This window comes from Bos indicus x Bos taurus, chromosome 11 (assembly GCF_003369695.1).
Source record: "Bos indicus x Bos taurus breed Angus x Brahman F1 hybrid chromosome 11, Bos_hybrid_MaternalHap_v2.0, whole genome shotgun sequence".
NCBI classification, from domain to species: domain Eukaryota; kingdom Metazoa; phylum Chordata; class Mammalia; order Artiodactyla; family Bovidae; genus Bos; species Bos indicus x Bos taurus.
The window spans coordinates 21,517,773-21,540,720 of NC_040086.1; the positions used below are offsets into that span (position 1 = coordinate 21,517,773).

General features: G+C 35.6%; 1 protein-coding gene across 3 annotated transcripts in view; it reads right to left on the minus strand.

The window, feature by feature from the left end:
* The window catches only part of MAP4K3 (mitogen-activated protein kinase kinase kinase kinase 3), a 183,245-nt gene that overhangs the window by 28,131 nt on the left and 132,166 nt on the right, over positions 1–22,948 (minus strand). For all 3 annotated transcript variants that reach the window (XM_027555077.1, XM_027555078.1, XM_027555079.1), the window contains 6 exons: positions 13,631–13,689; positions 5,975–6,013; positions 5,677–5,730; positions 2,832–2,874; positions 1,138–1,297; positions 161–273 (listed from right to left, as the gene is read on the minus strand). In XM_027555077.1, the coding sequence (XP_027410878.1) occupies positions 161–273; positions 1,138–1,297; positions 2,832–2,874; positions 5,677–5,730; positions 5,975–6,013; positions 13,631–13,689 (468 nt within the window). The remainder of the gene's footprint in view (positions 1–160; positions 274–1,137; positions 1,298–2,831; positions 2,875–5,676; positions 5,731–5,974; positions 6,014–13,630; positions 13,690–22,948) is intronic.

A 22,948-nucleotide genomic window follows, 5' to 3' on the forward strand; every position in this document is an offset into this window, starting at 1 on the left:
TTTTCAAGATTTAAACAACCTATTATTAACATAATAAAATATAAATATACTAATTATAAAATATATAATTGCTATTGTTTCATTAATTAAAATTGCAAAACTAATTTAATAGTCAAAAAGGAAACAAATACAAGTAGAGCTTATGAACATAAATACCTACTGGTACATCTTTCTTTTCTTTCCTTGAAAGGTTAGTGCCTCTATATTCATTCTGCTGTTGATATAATGAACCATCTTGTTCACCATTTAGCTGGAAGGAGTTCACCCCATTTCCTTCAATAAGATATGTTTAAATATATTAAAAAAAAGGATTAATTTCCATGAAAGTTTTCATTCAGAAAATTATCAAGTAGGAAAAAAATATATTATCTCTGAGGCAGTTTCAGCCTTCATTTGGGATTACCCAATCAGAATATTTAGTAGTGTAACAATCATATAGATGTTCTAGTTTTATCTCTATTTTTTTCATATAGGCAAATTAAAATTCAGGTTGTATCTAAGTACATATATTTGTGCTAAAAAGAAAAAAGTACTGAATACATAACTACTTTCAGGAAAGGGGCAATTTATAGTTTGTTATCCAAGGAGCATTACTACTCTTTTTTTTAACTGCTTCTTTTGCATAAACATAAGACACTTCACAGTATTAAAACAGCACCTTTGAGGATTAATTTGGAGGCAAATACCTAGCAAATACGGACAATAATTTTTCTAAAAATGATTAAACGAAATAAAACAAACAAGTTCGACAAGGCATCTTCTCCTTTTTCTCAAAATGAAGTAGCCTAGGACCAAAACACATTTTCCTTGTTTGTTCAGAGTTTAATTTCTTTTGTTGCCACACTCTATAGATAAATGACAAATTGGGAACAAACAATTCTCCAAAAGAGGGAAGGCTAGACATGAAATGAGAAGCAAGGGACAAAATATCTCAGCCTGGGTCACAGGTAATCCTATCATAAAAACACTTCAAACTATGAGACAAAAAGCAAACTTCATCTCTCTAGAGCCACTGCTTCCTTCTCTTCTCCTCAAAGGAATTTCAAATCATCTTTTAAAAGAAGGAGTCCTTCTACTTTTCTCCACACATTACGAAAACCTGGCAACACTCTCATTTCACCCCCTCTTCCTCATTACCTAAAGCCACAGGCTTCTGAGGCGGTAACCTGGGAGGTGGTGGCCTAGGTGGTACTTGGGATGGCTTTGCTGGGCTCTCTGATGTGGGACACCTCTTGATTGTTCCTTGATTATCATCCTCAGTAGAATGAGTTTCCTGTGGTATGAATATGGACTTAGGCTGAAAAAAATACAGAAAAGACCAATGACTAAACAAGAAATCGCTCATGTTTCATTAAACATGAAAAATATTAAGTATCTTCCCTGAAGTAAATATTATTATATATCACAGGCTTTCAAACTGTGTTTAATAATTGAGTTTCAAGCATATTCAACTATCTGATTCAGATAATCTTAATATATATCCTAAAAATGTACACAAAAATGTTTTCTCAAGAAAAAAGACCTTGTTGTACTCTTTCTATTAATTCCTCACAAGCCTACCTACTTAAATCTGCCAAATAAAAATATTCTGGTCTTTATGATCTCCAATTTAAATGAGTCTCTTTTTATTTTAAACATGCAGGCTAATCAAAGTTCAATTCCTTTCAAGGCTAATCTCTAAACTGTCTCTTCCAGATGACTTTAAGTCTTTAATGCTAATGCTTAATCTTCCAGACGCTCAACAGAAGATGCTGATTAAAATTTTATTAAATCAGAGAACACAAACTCAGCAATATAGGATACCTGAGAGACTTTCTGTGTAGACAATGGAAAACCCTCCAGTCAGCCAAAGGTTTGCAGAATTTATAAATTTTTATAATGTGTCCCTTATTAGGGAGACTGAGCCATATTTATCTCTTTGAAATTCAGATCTCTATATTTCTAACTATAAAACTAAACAAAAAACAATATTACTTATGTGTGTGCATCATGATTTTTTTTAAGTATAAAATGAAAACAAAATATAGTAGTACATTGGATATCTAGACTGGTTGGACTCCAATTCTCATTTACAACTCCTGATTTCAAACCTAATAACAACCCATTTTATAAACAGTTCATTTTATAGTTAAAATTTGCTATGCATATGAACTTATAAACTTAAATTACCATATCTATCAACTTATTTTACTTATAAAATATCTATCAGTTGGGATTATTATTTATGATTCCTTTTTTTTTTGGTCATGCCACACAGCTTGTGGGACCTTAGTTCCCTCACCAGGGATTGAATCTGGGCCTTTGCAAGGAATGTGCCAAGTCCTAGCCGTAGGATCACCAGGGAGTTTTCTAATGATGCTTTGTTTTATTTGACAAAAAGATTTTGTTGCTAAAATTTTATTTTCAAATTACTGTCCTATTTTGTATTTTTTATTTAAAAGTATCTTCTAAAAATTAAATATCTGTAATGGTAAGTCACTATCTTTTTTACCCATTCTCAGGAAATCAGTTACTTGTAGATTATAGATTTAGAGAGAAAATCTTATTAAATACATGAGTTTTCTAACCCAAGTGAAATAATCATTTTTATTTATGAATTTCTAGAACTTATTATTTAGAATTAACATCAAATAATAAATTGGAAAATAAATTGGAAAAAAAAGACAAAAACAACTACAATCATCTACTTATATCATGATTAGTAACTTCAAGATTTTTCTTTGTGAATCCCAAGTGAAAATAAGCTACAGAGTAAATACTAATACAGTATTAAAGTGGCAGAACAATAAGATACACATACACAATTCACACTGAAAAAGAAATCTTTTTACCTTTGGTGGCAAAGGAGGTGGAACTTTGGCTTTCATGGTTGAACTATAAAAACATAAACACTTAGAATCAGAACTCTCCATTTTACAAATAAATCATTATTAAAATATGATTCATTTTTCAAAAATATAGATGATTTATATATACAGGTTTCTTTTTCTAAGATTAGTGTTTTCCAAAATATTCTGTGAAATAATCACATTATGCTGAATGAAGTATTATTGAGAAATAACTGAGTTTATATGCTTTCTTGTTTCCAAATAATATTTAGTAATTAAAACTGGAAAAGATAGCTATAATTCCAATTTATATCAATCAAAAGGTAATTAATATAAAAACACAAGCATCAATTGGTTTAAGGAAAGACAGTAAAATGATATAAAAATATATCAAGATATAAGCTTCATTTTTATCTACTATTAGGAAATATCTCTGATGAAGCTCATCAAAAGCTTCATGCTTTTTTCATTTACATGCTCTATGAAACTAATGGCAGAATTTACTTGATTGAAACTGAGATTCATTACAACTCAGGACTGAACTAAAATTAAATGGGGAACACATGTATACCTGTGGCGGATTCATTTTGATATTTGGCAAAACTAATACAATTATGTAAAGTTTAAAAATAAAATAAAATTAGAAAAAAAAAAAAAAGATTATTGAGCATAAATTCTCAGCTAAGGAGACTGAGGCCCAGAGAGGTTAAGTGACCCAGCCCAAGGTCGCATAGTGGTGAGGTAGGAAAGAAAATCAATGTTCCAATGGCTTCTCAGGTGTTTTTGTCACTCTATCAGGAAACTGCATCCCTCTTTAAAAAAACAAAAACAAACTCCCTCTCCTCTCTCAAAGAACTAACATCAATAAATACGGAAGGGAAAAATATTCTCCCCTTAAAAATACAGTTGTAAAAAAAGAAAAAAAAATTGTACCCAAAGGATTTGTTTACTTGAAACATATCAGATGAAATTTAATCAACCATATAGTAAGACTCTTTGTAGTTACAGTAATAATTCTAGCAGCTACCAATTACTAATTTATAACATTAAACCACAAGATATGTCTACTGTCTCTGTAAACATTTTTCAGTTATTATTTTTTTTAATCAACTCCTGCTATGGACTGAACTGTGTCCACTGAAAATTCGTAGGTTGAAATTCTAACCCCCAATGTGCTTGTGTTTGGGCTTCTAGGGGGTAACTGAGGTTAAATGAAGTCATATGGGTAGGGAGCTGATCCAATAGGATTAGTGGCTTTGTCAGATGAGGAAGAGATCTCCTTCTCTGTGTGTGTGTGTGCACAGACTGCGAAAAGGCTGTGTGAGGACAAAGCAAGAAGGCCACTGTCTACAAGCCAAGAAGAGGGCTTCACTGGGAACTGAATCTGCAGGTACCTTATTTTGAACATCCCAGCCTCCAGAACTGTGACCAATCTCTGTTGCTCAAGCCACTCAGTCTATGATATTTCGTTACGGCAGCCTGAGCTAAAACATATTTTGGTACCAAGAAGTGGGGTGCTACTGTAACAAATACCTAAAAATGTGGAAACAGTTTTGGGACTGAGTAATAAGCAAAGACTGTAAGAGTTAAATATGGACGCTGAGAGTGAGAGGTCAGTGAGAAAACAGGAGAGCTGGTGAGAAAGCTTCCATCTTCTCAGAGAACACACAAATAGGCATTAGCAGAATGTTGGTAGAAATGTGAACATTAAAGGCTATTCTGGTGAGGTTTCAAAATGGAAATGCAGTTACTGGGAAATGGAGGAAAGGTAATCCTTCATAAAAAGTGGCAGAGAACTTGGCTGAATTGTGTTGTTCTAGTGTTCTGTGGAAGGAAAATCTGCAAGGGATGAAACTGGATAAGTTAGCTGAGGAGATTTCGAAGCAAACTGCTGAAGGAGTGGCTTGGTTCTTTCTGATTGCTTCTAGTGAAATAAGAGAAGAGAGATGAACTGAAGAAGCAATTACTAAGCAAAAAGGAGCCAGAACTTGAAATCTGAAAAATTCTCAGCCTATCCGTATTAGCTCAGAAATGGATGGCATCAGAAAGCATGTACTGGAGAGAATACTACATTTATGCCTGAACTATCACTCAGAGAAAAAAAGAATTCATGGGATTGTACCAGAACAAACACTGGCAGCTTGAATAGAAGATGGACAAGACAAAATGAAGGGAGGCTGTAGACGGGATGACAGAGCTTTCCAAACATGTATGCTTCTTCAAAAAAAGGAAAAAATAAATCCTAAAGGTGATCTAGGGATCATGAGATCGAAATCAGATTGACTTAGATGATATTTAGATGAGTCTTGGACTTTAGAGTTGATGCTGGAAGGAGTTAATAAGACTTTTTGGACTAAACTGTGTCTCCTCAAAATTTATATGTTAAAGTCCTAACTCCAATGTGACTGATTATATTTGGGGACAGTGCTTTTGGGAGGTAATAAAGCTCATTTAACTGCAGTCATAAGAATGAGGCCCTAATCCAATAGGACTGGTGGCCTTATAAAAGAGGAAGAGAGATTTCTCTGTCTGCACGCACACACTGAGGGAAGTCTAAGGATGTACTGAGATGGTAGCCGTCTCCAGCCTGGAGGAGAGCTCTCACCAGGAGGTAAACTGACCAGCAGCCCAGCCTCCAAAACCATGAGAAATAAATCCCAGTCTATGGTATTTGTTAAGGATGCCCGAACTAATACAACTAGAACAGAGAAAAGGAAAGAAACTCTGGTACAACCCATGATACTACATGATAAAAGACAGTAAAATTACTTCACTATTAAGCCGTCAGATTTACTCAATCAGGCTAAATGACACTCTTTCTTTTACTAAAAAGGGAAACAGAACTTACTTTTTAGATTCATCATCTTCTCCTTCATCATCTTCTAAATGTGCCACGTGCCCTCTACGGATGAAAAAGGGTAATTTCACTGTTACTAAATGGACTTTACCAAAAAGCTTAAGAAGAAATTTTAGACAATGCAAGAAGAGCTAACACAGGACAGAATTTTATTTCTGTATCTTTTTAGGATTCAGAATATTAAAACAACAACAAAACACTCTTAGGCTATATGATAGAGAAGGGGGCAAATGGACTTGACTCATCTGTAACATAAAATATTATAAACTTAATTAAAAATTAAAGTTACCGCTGATGTAATTCTTCTTCAACAGACTTCAGAAGACTCCTTAGGAGAAAAGTAAAAATTAAAAATAATGTGAATAAAGCAAAGAAATATCAAGTACAATTTTTTTTATCACATTAACCTTATATATAAAATTTTCAAATAAAATACTTTTATTACTCACTAAAAACTTGCTACAATGATCATCTCTATACCATAAAACATCATTTAACATCTATTTTCTGCTGCTCATGTCTTTATACATGTATTTTAAATGAACAAAATAAATTCTAGCGTTTACTGGAAAAATATCAATTCAAACAAAGGACAACCCACCATGAAAGGTCACAATAGAGCTGACAAAGCAATAATTGCAGGGTCACACTCAAGGGTTTCCAGGATTTACATTTTTACCTGGACTATTTTACCTGACACCTGAAATTATATTTTCTTTTTCTTAAGAAAGGTGACACACTTTAAAAAACATCATGCTCTCAGGCAATCCTCCGAAATGAAACTCAACAGGTTGGATCTCTGCAAAAGCACGCATGCATGTGATGTGAATACATGAATGTAGTAGCACTTTGCTTCCACAGGAGACACTCACTTACCTGAAGGATCTGTTCTCCAGTGGTGTACTGGCAAACACATTTACACTTTTGGGAGACTAAGCCTCTATCAGACCAGGTGTGAGGGTTTTACCATTAGGAGCAATTTATAAAACTTTGGTATTCAGGAATGTAAGAGAGAATTCACAGCATTCCTGAAGGTCCCTTACTTCTTTTCCCTGCCCATTCATGCAGCATACCTCCTGTATTATATTCTTTAAGCATAAAAACTCAAGAGCCTTCTTAAAGCTAATGAGATAGAAATACGGTTACTAATAGGTTACTGTGGTAAAAGTGATTCAGCAGAAAATTTACTCTCCTCAAAAGTTGTAAGGTAGTACCTTCTAATCATTTCCCTTTCCTATTATATAAAGTTGAAAAAACTACCCTCAGAATTATCAAAGCATAAAACCAGAGAAAAATGAAAGGTATGGTTAGCTGGTACAAACAATTAACAGAATAGATTTTAGCCATCAAATGTTTTAATTAGGATAGTTAAATAACAATTTAAGTCTTTTAAAATGACAAAATTTTAAGTCTGGAGTTGTAAATGATATAGGAAAACCATAAACTAATTGCAAACCTTATTTTGCATGTGAAAAAAATTGAGGGACTTTGGTCAAATGTATTATCTATTCACAAAGCTCTTCAAGGACTAGGTCTAAAAGAGACCTGTCTAAGAGACCAGGAGGCAGTATAGCAAAATGATTTCAAGCTGTGAAGCAGCCTCTCCACTGTAAGTGATGCGGCCTTCAATCAGTTACTATGATTTCCCTAAGCTTCAGTTTCCATATCTGTAAAGTGGGAATTACAATAGTATCTAGATCAAAATGTCTATCTGAAAATACAATTAATTAATATAGGTAAAATGCTTTGAATAGTAATTTAGAGTACAGTAAGTATTCAGTCAGTGGGGTTTAAAAAATTATTATTATCAATTAAATTCAGTTCAGTTCAGTCACTCAGTCATGTCCTACTCTTTGCGATCCTATGAACCACAGCACACCAGGCCTCCCTGTTCATCACCAACTCCTGGAGTCCACCCAAACCCATGTCCATCGAGTTAGTGATGCCATCCAGCCATCTCATCCTCTGTCGTCCCCTTCTCCTCCTGCCCACAATCTTTCCCAGCATCAGGGTCTTCTCAAATGAGTCAGCTCTTCACATCAGGTGGCCAAAGTATTAGAATTTCAGCTTCAACATCAGTCCTTCCAATGAACACCCAGGACTTATCTCCTTTAGGATGGTCTGGTTGGATCTCCTTGCAGTCCAAGGGACTCTCAAGAGTCTTCTCCAACACCACAGTTCAAAAGCATCAATTATTCGGCACTCAGCTTTCTTTATAGTTCAACTCTCACATGACCACTGGAAAAACCATAGCCTTGACTAGACGGACCTTTGTTGGCAAAGTAATGTCTCTGCTTTTGAATATGCTATCTAGGTTGGTCATAACTTTCCTTCCAAGGAGCAAGTATCTTCTAATCTCATGGCTGCAATCACCATGTGCAGTGATTTTGGAGCCCAGAAAAATAAAGTCAGCCACTGTTTCCACTGTTTCCCCATCTATTTGCCATGAAGTGATGGGACAGGATGTCATGATCTTAGTTTTCTGAATGTTGAGCTTTAAACCAACTTTTTCACTCTCCTCTTTCACTTTCATCAAGAGGCTCTTTAGTTCTTCTTCACTTTCTGCCATAAGGGTGGTGTCATCCCCATATCTGAGGTTATTGATATTTCTCCCGGCAACTTGATTCCACTTGGGCTTCCTCCAGCCCAGCGTTTCTCATGATGTACTCTGTATATAAGTTAAATAAGCAGGGTGACAATATACAGCCTTGACATACTCCTTTTCCTATTTGGAACCAGTCTGTTGTTCCATGTCCAGTTCTAACTGTTGCTTTCTGACCTGCATATAGGTTTCTCAAAAGGCAGGTCAGGTGGTCTGGTATGCCCATCTCTTAAGTAACACTACTCTAAATTAGCAATTCTCAAGGTATGGTCTGGGAACCCTGGAGGTCCTTTAGGCTCCTGTAAGAGGTTTGCAAGGTAAAACTATTTTCATAATCTAAAGCACTTTAAAAAAATACAAACTCATTCACTCTTTTTCTTTCTCTCTTTTATTCTTTCATTGAGAATGAAACTCAAGAGAGTTTTCTGGAGACTATGAGATGTGAAGGGCTTCCCTTGGTGGCTCAGATGGTAAAGAGACTGCTTGCAATGTGGGAGACCTGCGTTCAATCCCTGGGTCAGGAAGATCACCTGGAGGAGGGCATGGCTACCCACTCCAGTATTCCTGCCTGGAGAATTCCATGGACAGACGAGCCTGGCAGACTACAGTCCATGGGGTCCCAAAGAGCTGGACACGACTGAACCACTAACACGTGCTCTTTTCATGTTTTCATGAGATGTATATCAAAATAGATTAGGAACAGACGTGAGAATCCAGCTATGTTCTATCAAGCCAGATAGTAAGGATTTCTGCAAAAAATATAAAACAATGCCACCTTTTTTCCTAATATTATTCTGCTTCAGAAAAAAACAGCTATTCTTCATAAAACAATGTTGTTTGTGGGCCTCAACAAAATGTTTGCTGTATTATACTGCCATATGTAAGCTGCTTTTAAGTCTCATGAAAAGAATCAACTGGTATTACAAAGAAGGTACCATTAAGAGTTGGCATTTCACCTCATTCTTAAAGATGAGGAATTTTTTAATACACACAAAAAACGTTTTTAATGATAACACGGAATGAGTACATTACTATTTGAAATAAAAAAATATTTTGAAGCTTTCAGTACTACAAATATTTATCTTTGTAACCCATATATACAAAAGCTCATTGAAATCATTAATAATTTTTAAGACGGTAGAGGGATCCTGAGACTAAAAATTTCAGAAGCACTGCTGTATTTTCATCAAATGAAACATAATGTCTTCTAAACTCTACAGTAGGCTTTCACACCATCTTGAGGGGTTAGTCACTAAGTCGTGTCCGACGCTTACAATCCCATGGACTGTAGCCCGCCAGGCTCCTCTGTCCATGGAATTCTCCAGGCAAGATTACTGGAGTGGGTTGCCATTTTCTTCTCCAGGGAATCTTCCCAACCCAGGAATCGAACCCGGGTTTCCTGCACTGCAGTCAAAGTCTTTACCAACTGAGCTATAAGGGAAGCCATCTTAGAAGATCTTAGAAGATATGAAAAAAACTTTTTCTTAAGCATATGACAATATTTTCTGAGCCATTTCTTTTCCAGTAGAGAATATTAGCATTTTAAAATAATTAAAAGGAGAATTTAAAATGTATTTTTATTTTCAGTTTATCATATTTAATTGGACTCATATGGCATTTCACTTTTTAAAATATTATCTTCCTGGGATTAAAGGTTCTATAAAATAAGAGAACATGAAAAAGCAGATATTCTATGGCTAGGGGCTCATATATTTTTAATTCATTTATAAATCTCCTATGATGAGTTAAGATATTTTGTTAATAAAGTTACAGACTTCATGAAGTTTTAACGAAAAGGAGAAAACATGGTTTGCTTTTCAGCCTTTATAGAAGAGAAAATGAAATACAGCTACATTTACATAAAGGTTCATTTATACTAAATATTGCATCTTGAATGCGTTGGAGAAAAATATGATATTGATTTAATCACAAGACTGGATGCAACATAATAAATAATGTCACTATTCACTAGCCTACTTAAATTCCTTTTATGGAATTTTGAGACAGTAATGAATAAAACAAATCAAAAAAGATGCCCTCACATATTAAATTAAATAGTCAATCTAAAATGACTAAAAAATTTGGATGAAGAGTTTAAAAATGGTACAATCTGTAAACAGATCATATATTTAACTGATAAACTGAAGAAACAGACAGAGAAATAAAAAACCACCACCGAAGTGTATGGAATATCTGAATTAGCTGCTTGTTACTATAATCTTTCAAAACTGCCTAACTGGCTCAAAACTGTAAGTATTACCCTGATTATATTAAAACACAAAGCAAAAAACCTATTTCTTTAAAACCAAAAGGCAATTTTATTCTTTCACTCATACTCATTTACTCTTACAATCAACATTTACTGAGTAAATACCATAAATAAGGGCAACTAATGTGTTTTTACTAAAAAGGTGCTAAATGTTTTGCAATGATTATTCCCTTTCTTCCTTAACATACTATGCTGCTAAGTCACTTCAGTCGTTTCCAACTCTGTGTGACCCCATAGACGGCAGCCCACCAGGCTCCCCATCCCCAGGATTCTCCAAGCAAGAACACTGGAGTGGGTTGCCATTTCCTTCTCCAATGCAGGAAAGTGAAAAGTGAAAGTGAAGTCGCTCAGTCGTGTCCGACTCTTAGCAACCCCATGGACTGCAGCCTACCAGGCTCCTCCGTCCATGGGATTTTCCAGGCAGGAGTACTGGAGTGGGGTGCCATTGCCTTCTCGTACTATGAGGTAGGTACTATTATAATCCCCATTCATTAGAGAGAACTGAAGTAGATTTCTCAGAGTTACACAGTTATAGCAAGAAAGAGTTCTGACTCTGATCTGGCATTTATTACTGCTACACTCCAAGGTGGTGCTAGTGGTAAAAGAACCCACCTGCCAATGCAGGAGGTGTAAGAGATGTGGGTTCGAGCCCTGAATCGGGAAGATCCCTTGGAGGGGCACGGCAACCCACTCCAGTATTCTTGCCAGGAGAATCCCATGGATAGAGGAGCCTGGCAGGCTGCAGTCCATAGCGTCACAGAGTCGGACACGACTAAAGTGACTTAGCACACACGTGTGCACTGCTATACTTAATTATGCCAGGAATTTCTTTTCACTGATTTAAGTCTTTAGAAGAGAATTTATTTTTAGAACTTTGGCTCTATATTAATAGAAATCAGAAATAATTTTTCTTTAAAAAATAATATCTTGTTGGTTTTTAACAGAAAAGTTGACCCCAATAATAACAGAATTCAAAAGAAAACAACTAAGTCAAAATACGTATGTACTCTATTAAAAAAAAAAACAAAAAACTCTCTTAGACAGTTCCTATGTGGTCTGGAATAGGTAGAAACCCATAAATGGAAATCTGTCTGCCTGATCACCTATGGAGAAAGCAGAAAATCCTCTGAGTTTTAAAACACTGCCTCGTCACAAGAATAAAGCAGACATATCAGTACAATAAGAGAAGTGCTACATCCATGCTCATGTCACATGTATGTATATATTGGCCAACCTACCTTGCCAGTGATTCGTTATATAGAATACAGTTCCTTAAGCAGGGATCCAATTAATCAAAAAATGAAGGTTGGGCAAATTATTAACATTTTACCTAGCCAACGTTAACTATATAATATGAAAATGTTTAACAATCAAAAAAAACCCCACAATCAGACAAATGAGAACCAAGGAATCTGGAAACGCACTTAGTGACAGGCTATTTTGGGGGTATTTTTGCAAGTATATAATATAAAAATATATTTCAAATAAACTAAAAAAGGTAAATGAAATATTTTTCCAAATTATCCAATCTCATAAAAATACATCAAAATTTGTTAACAAGATTCTTAAAACTAGGGACCTGAAATTAAGACAAAAATAACACAGAAACACATCAGAATTTTTTATTTGCTAACCCATTATGAGACAGACTTTCCTTTGTTGCCCATCAATAAATCAGGACAAACTATAAAATAACACATTGCTATTATTTTGACAAACTTCATTTTTCTAGCAGGGAAATTTTGGACTTATTTTAAATTTTAGGAAACATAAGGTATAAAAAACAAACCAAAATCTTGAGCTAAATTATAACTAATGCATTTCTCTAGCTTGTCATTCAAAGCCTTCTCTGAGTTAAAAAAAGAATATTTAAATTAAACATTGAGTTTATAAAAAAAGAGACAAGATTTTGCATTGCTGCTGCTAAGTCGCTTCAGTCGTGTCGGACTCTGTGCGACCCCATAGACGGCAGCCCACCAGGCTCCCTCGTCCCTGGGATTCTCCAGGCAAGAACACTGGAGTGGGTTGCCATTTCCTTCTCCAATGCATGAAAGTGAAGAGTGAGAGTGAAGTTGCTCAGTCGTGTCCGACTCTTCGCGACCCCATGGACAGCAGCCTATCAGGCTCCTTCACCCTTGGGATTTTCCAGGCAAGAGTACTGGAGTGGGGTGCCATTGCTTTCTCCGAGATTTTGCATTACTATCTCTAAATCTGAGAATCTGAGTTGCTTGTCTTTTAGTCACCTGCTTAACTTAAAATATGTCTCAACCCTATAATTTCACTGAAAATGTATTTTGAAATTTTAAGTAGTTCTGATTATTGAAATAATAGCCACACAGCTGGGAGATTTTGTCAATTTAAAGTATTTCCCTATAAATTAGCTTTTATAATGATAATTCATCCATGAACTCAGGAAATGAGACTTTGAGAAACAGCAGACCCTGGCTGGTAACATGCTAATTCAGGCCTATGAACATCTTAGATTGTCACCCTGTAAGCTAGGTGCCGCTTCACTGCGGGGCTGCACCAGCTACACAGGGCCTGGTATAGAGCTGACCTTGAATTAACTGTTGGATTTACTTCTTGCATAAAATATATGATAACTTCAAAAACTTGAGACTCATTTTAACTATTTATTTTCTTAAAAGAAAGTTAAGACAAAGATTTCTAAACAGTGTGACTATTTCCATCTGTTTTCACAGGCCAACACATCTGAAAGATGCACTGGAACAAGTTTTATAAGGAATAAACATGTCAACTCTGCAAATAAAAGCAATACATTGCTGAAACATATATTTCTCTTCAGTTGGAATGTACTTAGCTTTCCCTAACAGGTAAGGTCTACAAAGTAGCTTGACATAAAAAATTTAATGTGATTGTCCCCATTATGACAATTATTGAGTAGATGATTGGCAAGGCAGTAATAAAAAAAAGTTTAAAACATATTATAAAATATAATCTACCAGACTAGTATAATTTACTACTGTAAATATTTAAAATAAAATTAATAACATATTTAAAGGCAACTTAATTATTCTTAAATTTAAATATAATTTTAAAAGGATTTTACTTACTTGTTTGCACCTAAAAAGTAACTACTTTGGTGTCCTTGTCCATATTCTAGTTGTAGATCCTAATGGTACAAAATAAAATATTTAGCAAAATGGCTGTATATCACAAATCATGATACTATAATAAATATTTTTTAAAAAGAGAAACCTCAGACTTCAAATAAATCTGTATTGCTATATGTTCTTAAAAAGGAGGCAAAGTAGGACTTCCAACAATAAAAGATTTCAGAAGTTTGTAGTCTTGCTTTATACATTTTATGATTTAAGTTACCAAAAATATTCTGGCAATTAGTTTGAATAATATATGCAAGTTTCATTTATGGTCACTGCTACTATAATTAACATTTGTAAAAATAAGTTTTTGGAAAGAAAAAGCTTAAATAAGGTATTTATGCTCAAGCTATAAAGAAGCAAAAATGATTACAAAAGAGAACAAGCAACAAAAATCTTGGTTTGACTTTGTAAATAAGATCTGGATTCATTATGTATATACACACATTCACATATTTCTACTACTGCCTCAACAGGTAATAATTTTTTAAAGATTAAAAAATAAGGTGCTTTTTTAAAGTAAATTATACATGTGAACTTGCACAAGATTATAAACTGCACTTAAGGACTTTTAATACTCTTGTAGAGTTACACAGCAAAGCTTCACATGATAATTATTAAGGTAGGTCAACTATTTAAACACGTCCACTGAATGCTACAAGTTGTAGAGCTAAGAGCTGAAATATACGGGAAATAATAATAAGTATGCTCGACTCATATGCCTTCTTGAGGAAAAAGTGCCTTCCAACAACAATGGAAAGTACAAAGTTTCATTTTCTCCCAGGGTATTTCAAGCACTGTTTTAATGATTAAGGGGGGAATATTTAACATTTTAAATGAATGTTATTTTCATTAGAATACATTAGTGTACTCAAAGTGCTTTCTAATTTTACAAGATATTGCCAGATGCACAATGAGGACTTAATGCAAAAGTTACCTTCTTGGAGCAGCCTTCCAAGACTGTCCAGGAAGATAGTGTGACCTTCTTCATGACTCCAAAGTATTTAACACATATGTCTCCTTTAGCATTTACACTGGCTTTTCATTAATTTATTTATAAGTCTATAAAAATAATAGCCAGGCTGTAAGCTCCTCAAACATAGGAAAATTGTTAAATCCATCTTTTTTCCCTATAGCCTAGGGTCTAGCATAGTACCTGGCACACAGTAATTAGGCCCTAAATAAATGCTTGTTCAAATGCCATTTGTTTATTTTCCTGTTAATAAATAATATTCAGCCTTGTTAAGATATACATAGATCACATAAATATTAAGCTGGGAAATATGAGACTTCTAAGCAATACATCACATTTAAGTGAAAAGCATTTTAACATTTAAATACTCTAAGACCTGTCCAAAAAAATATCTGATGAAAATAAAAGTCAAAAGCCTGGTTTAGACAAGGCTCAAATTTTGTCTTCTTCAATAACTGTTTTCTTCCATGCATAACATATGTACTTACCAGTGACAGAAAAGATAATATATCATAAACAAAAAAGATTAGTGAACTGTCACACTAGTATCACATAAAATCCTAATGAAAAAGGACACTTGTTCTCTTTAATTTGTAACGATGTATTTTAATATGATGAGATCACTACTTTCATAAGACCACCACACAGTTATTATGCTGTACTATTTAAGGGGTCATGTTACATAGGAACTTTTAAGCTTTGGTAATTAGAAGAGAAAAATACTAATATCAATGCATACCTTATTGAATTCAACTTTATTTTCTTTAGCTACATGTAATTGGGCCCTTCTAAAAGCCAGACCAGCAATCTCTTTAGCCAGTATAATCTCTTAAGCCTTTAATCATATGACAGCTTTCGAAAGCACACATTCGTGCAGAGTGGCCATGGCTTGTGTTATATAAATATAGCAGGTCCTAAGAATAGCTAGCTCATCTGCTACATGACAATTACCAGGTTGATGATAATAATTAAAAAAGATCAGCTGAGATATTTAGAAAGGTAAGAGAAGAATTTAAAATAACTAATGAAATATTTTAATAGAAAATGGAGCCTAAGTTCACATACAGAATAACACTCAGGCTGGGGAGAATCTGTTGATAGATCCAAGTCTGATGATTAAATGTGCCATGTATTAAGCCCTACCAGGAAAGCTAAAACTGAAAGGGTTTCATTCTTTAGTAATTCCTTCTCTGTAAATCAAGTTATATTTTAGCATCCAAAGTGGGGAAAAAATGTGCTGGGCATGTTATCAAGTAAAAGGACTACACTAAGTTCTTCTAATAAGCAGTTAATTTAATTCAACTATTATTTACCAAGCACTTATTAAATGGCAGGAATTCAGAGAGCAAATCAGAGAAGAAAAATGAGAAAGAAAAATGAGAAGAAATAAAAAGGAAAGGAAGAAAAGTGAAGCTTGGGTAAAGTTAGCAGTCATTCACGTATCTTTAGGGCAGTCTAAGAAAGACTGATCTAAAAAGCTTTCCAACGGGACCTAGAAGCTATTCTGAATAGAAAAATGCTACCAAAACTTTTGGCAAAACACTCAAATAACCCTATAAAGTGATAATAAGTCCATTCTTTATAAGCTAAATAAGAATATATTTGAACATGTCTGGATAGACATAAAAAATTCAGTAGCATAAATCAGGCACCAACTTATTAATGAATGACAGTATTTAACAAAGAAGCCAACCAACATAGATTGAAAACATGCAATAGCCCAGAACAGATTCAAACTAAACATTCAGCAAAAAATTTAAGATGGTCAACCTAGGCCCAATTAAAATATCTTTTGGGGTCAGAAAGTCCTAAGTGTTTTAATGAATAGGGGAAAACTTCTGAACTAGGATAAAGGCTCTAAGAAAACAAGGGCCCTGCAAGAGCTGAAAATAAACAGAGGATGTGATGTGGAACACTGGAAAAGGAGACTATATCACCAAGAAAATCTTATTATTGTTTTTTTTTAAACTTAGCTGGAGATTACAAAGTCTATCTATAACTGATGAGGAAACAGCAGGAAGTCTAAAGAATTATTACAGTTAGCTACAAAAACAGAAAAGAAATACTTTAGCCATATATTTTAACCAAGAAAACAGAAAATAGAATTTTTTTTCTCATCAAAAAAATGAGACAATATGGTGCATAAGTGAAGTGTTAGGAAATACTTTTTAATGTGGTTGACAATTTACATATGTAAAAGGGACTGAACCCTAGATAATTCTTGTTTCTTAAAAAGAAAAGCAAGTAGGGTTGGAACACTGAATAAAAGCAGAAGAAAGGACGCAAACTGAATAAATATGGAATGAATATCAGTAGGTTATTATTTTCTCTTTTTAATTTTGTTGAAGTATATTTGAAACAGGTTAGGTGTATTTTCCAGCAAATGTCCTATCATCATGCAATTATAAAACGAGTCCTCCCTAGAACTGTATTTATATACAAAAGGTAAGTAATGTGACCACACAACAAAACTTTATAGTAAGTAATAGTTTAACAGATTTAAAATGAATAAAGCTGATCTGTTTCTTTTCCATAGTAAATTTATTTATAGACTTTATTCAATTTGACTTAACTCTGGGGTAATCTTATAGCTCAGTGGTAAAGAATCCACCTGCAATGCAGGAGACCCATGTTCTTCAGAGCAATGATTATGTTACTGCTGATGTTCCTCCACAGCAATTAACATAGTGTTCTACAGAGACAGCTGACCCTTGAACAACAATGGGTTTAAAGTGTATGCACGCATACTTAGTTGCTCCAGTTGTGTACAACTCTGTGTGACTCTATCGACTGTAGCCTGCCAGGCTCCTCTGTCCATGGGGTTCTCCAGGCAAGAATACTGGAGTGGGTTGCCATGCCCTTCTTCAGGGGATCTTCCAGAGCCAGGCGTCAAACGTGTGTCTCTTCAGTTCAGTTCAGCTCAGTCACTCAGTCGTGTCCGACTCTTTGTGACTCCATGAACCACAGCACACCAGGCCTCCCTGTCCATCACCAACTCGTGGAGTTTACCCAAACTCATGTCTATTGAGTCAGTGATGCCATCAAACCATCTCATCCTCTGTCGTCCCCTTCTCCTCTTGCCTTAAGTTTTTCCCAACATCAGGGTCTTTTCAAATGAGTCAGCTCTTTGCATCAGGTGGCCAAAGTATTGGAGTTTCAGCTTCAACATCAGTCTTTCCAGTGAACACCCAGGACTGATCTCCTTTAGGATGGACTGGTTGGATCTCCTTGCAGTCCAAGGGACTCTCCAGAGTCCAAACTCTCAAGAGTTCAAAAGCATCAATGCTTCGGCACTCAGCTTTCTTTATAGTTCAACTCTCACATCCATACATGACTACTGGAAAAACCATTGCCTTGACTAGATGGACCTTTGTTGGCAAAGTAATGTCTCTGCTTTTGAATATGCTGTCTAGGTTGGTCATAACTTTCCTTCCAAGGAGTAAGCGTCTTTTAATTTCATGGCTGCAATCACCATGTGCAGTGATTTTGGAGCCCAGAAAAATAAAGTCAGCCACTGTTTCCCCATCTATTTACCCTGAAGTGATGGGACCAGATGTCATGATCTTAGTTTTCTGAATGTTGAGTTTTAAGCCAACTTGATCACTCTCCTCTTTCACTTTCATCAAGAGGCTTTTGAGTTCCTCTTCACTTTCTGCCATAAGGGTGGTATCATCTGCATATCTGAAGTTATTGATATTTCTCCCGGCAATCTTGATTCCAGCTTGTGCTTCATCCAGCCCAGTGTTTCTCATGATGTACTCTGCATATAAGTTAAATAAGCAGGGCGACAATATACAGCCTTGACGTGCTCCTTTCCCTATTTGGAACAGTCTGTTTTTCCACGTCCAGTTCTAACTGTTGCTTCCTGACCTGCATACAGATTTCTCAAGAAGGAGGTCAGGTGGTCTGGTATTCCCATCTCTTTCAGAATTTTCCACAGTTCATTGTGATCCACACAGTCAAAACTTTTGGCATAGTCAATAAAGCAGAAATAGATGTTTTTCTGGATCTCTCACGCTTTTTCGATGATCCAGCAGATGTTGGTAATTTGATCTCTGGTTCCTCTGCCTTTTCTAAAACCAGCTTGAACATCTGGAAGTTCACGATTATGTACTGTTGAAGCCTGGCTTGGAGAATTTTGAGCATTACTTTACTAGCATGTGAGATGAGTGCAATTGTGCGGTAGTTTGAGCATTCTTTGGCACTGCCTTTCTTTGGGATTGGAATGCAATCCTTTTCCAGTCCTTTGCCACTGCTGAGTTTTCCAAATTTGCTAGCATAGTGAGTACAGCACTTTCACAGCATCATCTTTTAGGATTTGAAATAGCTCAACTGGAATTCCATCACCTCCACTAGCTTTGCATTCCAGGATGTCTGGCTCTAGGTGAGTGATCACACCATCGTGATTACCTGGGTCGTGAAGATCTTTTTTGTACAGTTCTTCTGTGTATTCTTGCCACCTCTCTTAATATCTTCTGCTTCTGTTAGGTCCCTACCATTTATGTCCTTTATCGAGCCCATCTTTGCATGAAATGTTCCCTTGGTATCTCTAATTTTCTTGAAGACATCTCTAGTCTTTCCTATTTTATTGTTTTCCTCTATTTCTTTGCATTGATGATTAAGGAAGGCTTTCTTATCTCTCCTTGCTATTCTTCAGCACTCTGCATTCAAATGGGTGTATCTTTCCTTTTCTCCTTTGCTTTCTGCTTCTCTTCTTTTCACGGCTATTTGTAAGGCCTCCTCAGACAGCCATTTTGGTTTTTGCATTTCTTCTTCTTGGGGATGGTCTTGATCCCTGTCTCCTGTACAATGTCACAAACCTCCGTCCATAGTTCATCAGGCACTCTGTCTATCAGATCTAGTCTCTTACATCTCCTGCACTGGCAGGCAGGTTCTTTGCCACTAGCGCCACCTGGTTGCATCCACTTAATATGTTGGCTTTTCTTCAGTAAGGACATACTACACTACCACATGATATGCTGTTGGCTGAACCTGAAAACACAGATGCACAGGATGCCCAACTTTACAGTTATACTCGGACTTTTGACTGCTGGTGTCCCCAATGCCCTTGCTGTTCAAGGGTCAACCGTAATTACCTTTCAATATATTTTTCACTGGTACATGGGCTAAAATGCCTAGTACAACTAGGAAAATCAGCAGTAGCTGAACAGATGTGTAATATATTCTTTTAACATAAAGACAGCATCTTGTAGATGGGATATATTCATTTATATGGTTATAGGCAAAACTCTTACTATTATCGAATTTTGCTGAGTTTTTTACTTTGCTTTTTTAACTCAGAAATCTTTCAAAATTGAAAGACTTTTTTTTTTTCTAACAATGCTAAAATCAAGCTTTCTTCTTTTTGTTTCATATATTTCATATATATTTTACATATTAAGATTGCCTGATTAAAAAAACCTCTATTATAGTACTGAAAATTGAGGTATAGTAATATTCTGAATTCATTTACAAAAACCATAAGATGAAAATACTTGCAACCAGAAATCACTGATGACAAGTAAGGTGGTGAGGTCTTTAAGAGGATAAATACTTCTTTTCAGTCGCAAAAGATTTAGGGCCATCATCTTGGTGCCAACACTCTACTAAGATAACAGCCAGACATGTTGGGTCCATCAGGTTTTTAGTGGCCAGCAACAGGTATTTGTTATGAGTTGAAATCCTGTTCACAGTGCTAAGAACTATGAAAGCAGGAGACTGGAATAATTATGGATACTTCACACCAAAAAACAGAAACACTGATGTGAAAAGACACATGCACCTCAAAGTTCTCAGCCGCACTATTTACAACATCAAGACGTGGAAGCAACCCAAGTGCCCGTCAACAAAAGATGTGGTACATACACATGATGAAATAATGCTCAGTGATAAAAAATGAAATACTGCCATTTGCATCAATGTGGACTGGCCTATAGAATATGATGCCTAGTCTAAGCAGAATCTAAAAAACAATACAAATTAATCTATTACAAAACAAAAACAGACCCACAGACACAGAAAATAAACTTATAGTTACCAAAAGGGAGAGAGAAGGAGGAGAGAAAAATAGAAGTACGGGATTAACTGATACAAACTACTAAATATAAAATAGATAAGCAAAAAGGATTTGCTGTATAACACAGGGAATTATACCTGATATCTTATAACAACCTATAATGGAATATAATCTTTACAAAAAACCTGAATCACACCAGAAACTAATGAAATACTATAAATCAACTATACTTCAATAAAACAAACATACACTCAGAAAATAACAAGCATGGAGGATGTGGAGAAAATTGGAACCCTTGTGCAATGCTGGTGGGACTGTAAAATGATGCAGCTGCTATAGAAAACAGTATGGTAATCCCCCCCAAAATCAAGCATAGAATTAACACATGATCCAGCAATCACCCTTCCAGTTATATGCCCAAAAGAACTAGAAGCAGAAACTTGACACATTTTTGTATACCCAGGTTCACAGCAGCATTATTCACAATAGAGTCCACTGATGGATTAATGGATAAACAACATGCAGCTATACATACAATGAAATATTATTCAGACTTCAGACACATGCTACAACAGAGATAAATCCTGAAGATGTTACGACATTATGCCAAGTGAAGTGAGCCAGTCACTTCACTTATATTATTTGTAACAAAAGGACAAATAATGCATGATTCCACTTACATGGAATACAGAATACCCTTACATAGAGTACAGAAAAACTCAAAGACATAGAAAATAGAATGGCAACTGCCAGGGGCTAGGGATGGGGGAATGGGAGTGTTATCAATATAAGTGGATTTTTAAAGGTTGATTTTATAAATGGTAGGATCTGACAAATACTTCATTCATTCCTCTTCTTCCAGAACTACCCACAAGTTGAATGGCTCTAAAGCTCTTCTCGGTTACAAGACCCCTTGTCAACTGCCCCACTATCATAACATAAGTGGTGTGGGAGGAAGTTCGAGGGAACAGAGCCAGGATAACTCACTCAAGTTACTAGGTGAGTTACACACAGGGCAGAGAAAAAGACTGCAGCTCTAAAATGGTTTCTCGTTTTGCTGTTTTTTTTCCTGGAGAATATAAATACATAAAATAGTCATTTTAAGCTTTTGAGTCTATGGTTTTTTATTTCCACAACAAATTTCACTAACTATCATTCTAGCCTACATATGCCTAATTTTGAAAACATTTTCTATCCACAAATCACTGGCAGTGTTGTCTTCAGACATTCCATCTCACCTGTCTCCTCAGATGATTAATTCTGGCCTCATGTCTTCTGGCCTCTCTGGGCCATTTACTGACTCTTCCAGGTGGGAAGATCCCCTGGAGAAGGCAATGGCAGCCCACTCCAGTACTCTTGCCTGGAAAATCCCATGGACTGAGGAGCCCGGTAGGCTGCAGTTCATGGGGTCGCAGAGTCAGACACGACTGAGCGACGTCAGTTTCAAGTTTCCAGCGTTTCAGCTGCTGCTTCCCTGCCTCCAGTGCTGGTTCTACCTCTTACCGCAGAAGAGGCAGCACCGCTGTGGTAACTAGTCTTCTGCACTTTCTTTCTTCAGACCTAACTGGGGAACACATGCAATCCCATGGGTTCATCTATCATTTCCTCTTTGATGACATGAACCATCCTTTTCTGAGCTAATCTCATAATTAGTAGTAGTATAACCACTCCATAATTTCAGCTCTTTATCTGCCATCTCTCAAAACTGTGTCAATGACTGTTCCCACATTAATTCCCACGAAACATAGGAGTCATTTGTTCATTTTCTTCCTGAAAAACATAGAATGATTCCTACACAATACTGAAATCAGACTTTTAGTTCCTCCCACAAACCAGATCAATCACATTAACCCCAAAGCTTTTCTCCTTCTTTGATTTCCATAGTATCTATTATATGTTAGACTCTCCTCAACAGTCACCACCAGAAGAAACTCTGGCAGGGCACTGTACATTCTGTTGCAAGGCTAAGAGTTTACATATACAAGTATTTTCCGCCTATCAAGATAGCAACTTTCCTAAAAGGGAAACTGTATCTTAAGTCTCTTTTATGTTCTACAAATGTTATTTGGCATAGATTTAGAAATTTTTATAAAGAATCATTTAAACTAACCAGAACTAAAACAGGTATGAAAGGAAGGAAAGAGAAGGAAAATTCAATTGAAAAGGCAGAAAAGTAGATCAAGAAGTAAACGCTGAGGCAACTTGGGGCCCTGGCCAGCTACAAAAATCGAAAAAGCTACTTAATAACAACTGTTAAAAGTACTATTTATTTAATATTTGC